The 7,601-nt window shown below is 48.3% G+C and overlaps 1 protein-coding gene across 1 annotated transcript; it reads left to right on the top strand.

Moving 5' to 3' along the window:
• Window positions 1-532: 532 nt before the first annotated feature.
• LOC130705896 (uncharacterized) lies at window positions 533-1,103 on the top strand. Its single transcript, XM_057536120.1, has one exon. It carries the CDS (start codon window positions 533-535, stop codon window positions 896-898), a length of 366 nt encoding a protein of 121 aa, XP_057392103.1. The 3' UTR covers window positions 899-1,103.
• The last annotated feature ends 6,498 nt before the right edge of the window (window positions 1,104-7,601 follow it).

Raw genomic sequence — 7,601 nt, 5'->3', positions numbered from 1 at the left:
AAATAAATAAATAAATAAATAAAAATTAAAAAAAAAAAAAAAAAGACCCCACAATATTTCTCTTAAAAGGAGAAATAACTCCTCGGGGAAGCTCCGCGCGGAGCTGGGATCCTGGCCGCCTGCACTTCCGCTTCTTTGGCCCCAAGTCCCCTTTTCGCGCCCCTGGGTCCCAGTTAGCAGCTCGCACCCCCTCCTTCCTGCGCCCCGCGTCCGGTTGCCATGGAAACGGGGCAGGTTGCACACAGACTCCTGAGGCGCCAGCCCTGGAGCGTCCTGGAGATTGAACCTGGACAGCCAACCTCTGCAACAGGCTGGAGGCTGAAGCGGGAGCCAGGAGCAAGAGGCGCCTCGACTGAGACAAAGGCTGCGCAGACCCTGCAGAGCCCCCGCCCCCTCCCCGGCTCCGCCCCACGCCGCCCCCTCCCCGGTAGTAGAAATACAGCCGCAGCCCCGCCGCCGCCCACTGCGCCTCGACCCTGCCCGGACCCGACCACCCGGAACAGGCAGACACGTCTCGCCGCGCTTCTCGCCAATGGCTGACCAACTCTTTCAGCGCAAACCCTGGGACCACGAGCAGCTTCGCCCGGACCCCGACTCTGACTCCGAAGGCCTGTTTGACAAGCCTCCTCCAGAAGAGCCCCCCGCTGTCCGCCGGCCCAAGTCGGCGTGGGCCGCGGGCAGGAAGGCCGGTCGGCGCACTGGTGGGAGGGCGCAGGGGGCCCGCCCTGGGCAGCCCCCCAAGGCCGCGGCGTGCCCCCAGCCCCAGGAGGAGGCGCCTCCGCTGCACGAGGGCTGCTATCTCGACCATTTTCCGCACCTCTCCATCTTTATCTACGCGGCCATCGCCTTCTCCATCACCTCCTGCATCTTTACCTATATCCATTTACAGCTTGCCTGATTTGCTGGGGATGGGCTCAGGGCCGAGGGGGGAGGGAAGGGAAAAGAAGGGCTCGGCATTTTGTGTCTGGAGACGCGCCGCACCCCCTTCATCTAGCTTTTGATGCTTCTTTTCTTCTCTGCTTGTCACTACCTTTGTCTAACTGTCCATCAGTAGGAACGTCCAAAGCAGCTACCGCTAATGAAATAAGCACCTGGGGATTAGGGGCGGGAACACAGACTCCAACGTTTAGAATCTCGCGGTGCGATTGAACCCCATTTATAATGAGGATAATGTCCTTGGACCCTACCGCTTTGTGAGGTGGGGGCACGCAGAGGAAGCCTGTCATTTTGTGTCTGGGGCGCGCACAGCGAGCCCAACCCTCTGTTCTTTAAGGGATGAGCCAGACCCGGGCCCGCCGCCTTCCGGAGAGAGGGCCCCGCGGAGGGGGTCGGCGCCCTGGCCTGGGATAAGCCCAAGCCCTGTGATGCTGCATCGCCCCCGGAGGAGCCAGCAGTGCCCCCCGAGCTGGCGCAGAGCCCGGAGCGTGGGAACTGGCGGACCTGAGAGCGCAGGACACAGTGAGTTTGTCGGGGTAGCGCGCCACCTGCCCAGAGGCTTGAGCCCACCCAGACTGTGCGTTTCCCTGCCTTAGGGTTTGATGCCGCTACCGATGTCGGGCCGAGCCGAGACACAGCCGAAGGAGCTGTCCTGCCAGGAAGCCACAGTCTCGTCGTGTCCTGGACGGCTTGGGACCAACGGCTGTAGACCTCCAGAGACGCACGCCCATAGCTTGCACGCTGCGCGGGATGAGGCGCTGGGGTCTATAGGGGGCTGTCATTGCTGTCTTTGTGGACCTGGGGGGGCTTCATCCTGGCCCAGAGCCCTTCCAGAGCTATGGGGCCCAAGATGAAGGGGGTGAGGGAATCTCTCATTGACAAGAATTCGTGCTAGGAAACTACCCAACTCCTAGGGGTTTGTCATCTCATACCTAAAAGACCTAACACCAAAACCCACCTTGGCAGGTTATTTACCCACCTGCCATCTCTGTTTACACATGAATGTTAAATGTCAAAACATAACGCTCTAATACTGCATATACTTTACTTGGAAATGCCTGTAATTATGGTACCTCTGATGGAATAAATGCTCCTTTTCCAGTCTCCTTTATATTCTGTTCTTTATTAATTTCCAACTATGCAGTGGGCCGACCAGACTTCCTAGTCTGCTCCAAATTTCATCCCATAATCTTCACAACATCCCTACTGTCCCTCCGAAACAAATTTCATCCCATTATCCAGCATTCCAAGATACAGCATCTCTCTCCACTAAATAGCTATACAGACCTCTAAATGACATCTTGTCCATATCACGTCCCGACAACATACCAGCGTCCAGTTCTACTGTCCCCTGACAGCAGGTCTGTCACTATCCCATTGCGGTATTATTCACTGCCCCTCAGTATTTAGTCCCCACTTGCCTCCATTATCAGGACACTTCTGCCCCTGGACAGTCCTCCCACTGAGCGCCAGCTAACTCACCCAGCTTGTATCTTTATAAGCTCAGTGTTTGCTAATGTCAGAGCCTTGTCATTTCCCAGTTCTATTTTCCCATAATCCCATATCACTACATGCCTTAATATCTTGCCGCTTTATTTCAGTGCCAAAAGCATGACACCCACCATTTCCCAACGTCAGCCTGTGCTGTGCAGCCACAGTTTACAATAATTTTCCCCCAATAAAAGGCACTATTCCCCAAAATTGAGTCTCCAAGTTACCACAATATGTACCTCTCTCTGTTTTTCCAGTTTTCAGTCTTGGATATTGGATCTTTACTGTCCTTTAATATTGACTAACCACTGAATCCCAAGACATGGCCCAGTGCTCTCCAAACATTTGGTCCCATTGTTTCCCAGTCACACATCCCCTCTTTTCTTTCTTTTTTTTTGGCCGCACCACAGGGCATGTGGGATCTTAGTTTCCCACTACACCCCCTGCAGTGGAAGCTTGGAGTCTTAACCACTGGACCACCAGGGAAGTCCCTCACACAACCCCTCTTATCCCTCACACAGTCCTTCAGTGACTACTCAGGATATGATCCCCCAATATTTTGCCCTCAGTTAATCCCGATAGAACGCTCCCCCTCCCATTCCCAATAGCAAAGTTCCCTGTTCCTTGATATTTGACACATTGTTCCACAAATATCATGACCCTTTCTGTGCCACCAAATCTAGGCCTCCATTTTCTTCCCCAAATTCTAATATCTGGTTCCCATGATTATACCATTATTAGATCCTATTGCTCTACACTTTGAACACTGACTCCAATATTCTCCTAAATATGCAGCCCCATTTGATCCCTTTATTTCAGGATTCACTGCATTGTTCCTCAAATACGTGGATTATTAGTCTCCCCAATACTGTGCTCCAGTCTTCCGTAACATTCACCGCGTCATTGCTATCCCTGATGTTAAGCTCACCCCAACCCCCAAATCAATCTCTCTTCCTATACCCCCATATTCTCCCCTATTAGCCCTTACTTTTCCCCATACCTTTTTTTTTTTTTTGCTGTTGTTGTTTTTAGGATGGCTACAATTTTTTTTTTTAATTTATTTTTGGCTGCTTTGGATCTTCGTTGCTGCATGGGCTTTCTCTAGTTGTGGCGAGTGGGGGCCACCCTTCAGTGCAGTGTGCGGGCTTCTCATTGCGGTGGCTTCTCTTGTTGTGGAGAACGGGCTCTAGGCACGCGGGCTTCAGTAGTTGTGGCATGCGGGCTTCAGTAGTTGTGGCACACGGGCTCAGTAGTTGTGGCGCATAGGCTTAGTTGCTCCGCCACATGTGGGATCTTCCCGGACCAGGGCTCGAACCCGTGTCCCCTGCATTGGCAGGTGGATTCTTAACCACTGCATCACCAGGGAAGTTCCCTGCCCACACCCCCCACACCCCGCCCCCATACCTTGACATTCCTGAAATACCTGAAATTCTCCGTATCTCCTTGAAATTCCTGATTTCACTGAACTCCAATGCTTGGCCCATATTTTCTAACAATTAAATGTTCACTACCCTCACACCATCCATGTGTCCCTTTACCATCCCCATATGTCTGACCTGGCCAATTTTCCTTTTATATAGTTTAAGTGTCCCAGCATATTTGGTCACATATCCCCTCCACTGCCTCCCTATATAGAGCTCTCAATTGTCCCCCAGTTTCTGGAATTCCAATATATCCAAAATATCCAGCCTCTCCACGCAAGTACTAATGGACAACCTTTTCAGAGTTTAACTATAAAAACAAAAGGGCACATTTTTTTGGTCTTTGTGCCATGCTGCTCAAGAGTCAAATTCTATTCATTCATTCATTCATTCATTTATGGCTGCGTTGGGTATTCCTTGCTGCGCGCGGGCTTTCCTTAGCTGCGGCGAGCGGGGGCTACTCTTCGTTGTGGTGCGCGGGCTTCTCATTGCGGTGGCTTCTCTTGTTGCAGAGCACAGGCTCTAGGCGTGAGGGCTTCAGTAGTTGTGGCTCGTGGGCTCTAGAGCGCAAGCTCAGTAGTTGTGGTGCCCAGGCTTAGTTGCTCCACGGCATGTGGGATCTTCCCGGACCAGGGCTCGAACCCGTGTGCCCTGCACTGGCAGGCGGATTCTTAACCACTGCGCCACCAGGGAAGCCCCAAGAATCAAATTCTTTAAAAAAAAAAAAATCAAATTCTAGAGAGAGTCTTATTGACCTAGCTAAGCTCACATGCCCACTTTTGGCCAGAAGGCAAAAGAAACATCTTAATAAGCAGCCCCCATGAAAATAGCACACAATAAGAAAGAGACAGCTTCCCAAAGGAAAACTGAAGTTATCAAGACCATGGGTACTGGGCAGGCAAAAATAATAGACATCTAGTAAACTGACTTTTAGCAGATCACAAATGATAAAGGGAAAAACAATTATTTTGGACATTTGACCTATTATGTACTGGCTTCCCAAAGTGGCTACACCATTCTACATTCCCACCAGCACGTATGGTTCCAATTTCTCCATTTCTTCGCCAAAACTTACCTTTAAAAACAAAAGTTATAGTCGTCTTAGTGAGTATGAAGTGGTATCTCATTGTGGTTTTGATTTGCATTTCCCTGATGGCTAATGATGTTGGATTATCTTTTCATTTGCTTAGCCAAGTGTATATATTCTTTGAAGAAATGTCTATTCAGATCCTTTACCCATTTTTTTTAATACTTTATTTATTTTATTTATTTATTTATTTATGACTGTGTTGGGTCTCTTAGTTTTCGTGCGAGGGCTTTCTCTAGTTGCGGCAAGTGGGGGCCGCTCTTCATCGCGGTGCGCGGGCCTTTTCACTATCGCGGCCCCTCCCGTTGCGGGGCACAGGCTCCAGACGCGCAGGCTCAGTAGTTGTGGCTCACGGGCCCAGTTGCTCCGTGGCATGTGGGATCTTCCCAGACCAGGGCTCGAACCCGTGTCCCCTGCATTGGCAGGCAGACTCTCAGCCACTGCGCCACCAGGGAAGCCCCCTTTACCCATTTTTAAATTGGATTGTTTGTCTTGAATTCTATGGGTTCTTTATATGTTCTAAACATGTCTATTATCAGATATAATTTGCAAAAATTTCCTCATTCTGTGGTTTGTCTTTTCACTTTCATGATGGTATCTTTGAAGTTCAAAAGTTTTTAAGTTTGATGATGTCCAGCTTATTTATTTTTTCCTTTGTTCCTTATGTTTTTGGTGTCATCTCTAAGAAACTGTTGCTTAATTCAAGATCCCAAAGGTTTAAGCCTATGTTTTCTTCTAAGAGTTTTATAGTTTTAATGCTTATATTTAGCTCTTTGATCCATTTTTGAGTTTCATTTTTATACATGGTTTGAGTTAGAAATCCAATTTCAATCACCAATGACCAATGATTTATGTAATGAAGCTTGCTTAAAACCCAAAAAGAGAGGGTTTGGAAAGCTTCCAGGTTGGGGAATCAGAACGTTTACATGTGCCACCATGCCAGACCCAAAGTCCACAGGGACAAAAGCTCCTTTGTTCAGGGCCTTACCGTATATCTCTTCATCTGGTTCTTGACTCATATATCCTTTATAATAAACCAGTAATCCAGTGAGTAAACGGGCTTCCTGAGTTCTGTGAGCTGTTCTAGAAAATTAATTGTACTCTAGGAGGGGGTCTTGGGAACCTCTGACTTATAGCCAGTCAGTCAGAAGCACAGGTAACCTAGGCTTCTGATTGGCATCTGAAGTGGAGGACAGTCTTGTGGGACTGAACCCTTAATCTGTGGAATCTGATGCTATCTCCAGGTAGTATCAGAATTGAGTTGAATTGTAGGACACTGACCTGGTGATGAAAACTGCTTGGTGGTATGGGGAAACACCGTCCCCTTCCCAACATCAGAACTGAGTGCAGAATGTCTTAAATAGTATTTCCTTATAATTCTTTTTACTTCTGTAAGGGTGGTAGTGTGTCCACTCTTTACTTTCTATTAATACCATCCCAAACTGTCTCCTAATTGGTTGCCTGTCACTGCAGCAGCAGGATGAGAAAAGTCTACTTGGGAGTATACAGTGGGGAGCAGGCATGATAATGACAGAGAATAAATAAATGCAAGGGAAAGCTTGGGAATTGGCATCTAGGGAGACTGTTTGTTTTTTTTTTTAATATTTATTTATTATTTGGCTGCGCCGGGTCTTAGTTGCCACACATGGAATCTTCGTTGCTGAATGTGAACTCTTAAGTTGTAACATGTGGGATCTAGTTCCCTGACCAGGGACTGAACCCAGGCCCCCTGCGTTGGGAGCACAGAGTCTTAGCCACTGGACCACCAGGGAAGTCCCGGGAAATTGAAGGTTTGATATTACAGAATCACAGGATCTAATGCAGAGGGAAGTAGGAAATTGGATAAGACTGATGCTGGATGGAGATGAGGCAGTGAAGCAGAGTGGGTAACCAAGTATTTGTTATCCTGATTTATTTCTGAATTTTTGAGGGAGGAATTTAATTATTAGAGGACAATGAGGCCAAGTATATTAATTTATTCCTGCAGAGACACTACTATGACAAATAGTCACAGTATTAATATCCAACAAGTATTAAGCACTTACTCAACATGTAATGGACGCGAGTTCTAAATACTGTGGATTTCACCCTTCTATGCAAGTCAGGTCCGTATTTTAACTGTATCCAAACAAACCATATTATTGCATATATAATGAGGCCAAGCAGATCCCAGCTGTTGTTTCCTTAATAAGCAGCCTAGGGGGCTTCCCTGGTGGCGCAGTGGTTAAGAATCCGCCTGCCAGTTCAAGGGACACGGGTTCGAGCCCTGGTCCGGGAGGATCCCACATGCCGAGGAGCAACTAAGCCCGTGCGCCACAACTACTGAGCCCGTGTGCCACAACTACTGAAGCCCGCACGCCTAGAGCCCATGCTCCACAACAAGAGAAGCCACCGCAATGAGAATCCCGTGCACCGCAACAAGGAGTAGCCCCCGCTCGCCGCAACTAGAGAAAGCCTGCGTGCAGCAATGAAGACCCAATTCAGCCAAAAATAAATTAAAAAAAAAAAAAAAAAGCAGCCTACATCCTTACGAATACCTTAATTTCTAATTTCTAATTTCACTAGTTATGTTAGTTTCCTGCAGCTACTGTAACAAACTTAGTGACTTAAAACAGCAGCAATGTATTCTCTCACAGTTCTGGAAGCCAGAAATTTAAAAGAAGGGG

This window comes from Balaenoptera acutorostrata, chromosome 20 (genome assembly GCF_949987535.1).
Source record: "Balaenoptera acutorostrata chromosome 20, mBalAcu1.1, whole genome shotgun sequence".
NCBI classification, from domain to species: Eukaryota; Metazoa; Chordata; class Mammalia; order Artiodactyla; family Balaenopteridae; genus Balaenoptera; species Balaenoptera acutorostrata.
This window is presented reverse-complemented; position numbering and strand designations above follow the sequence as displayed.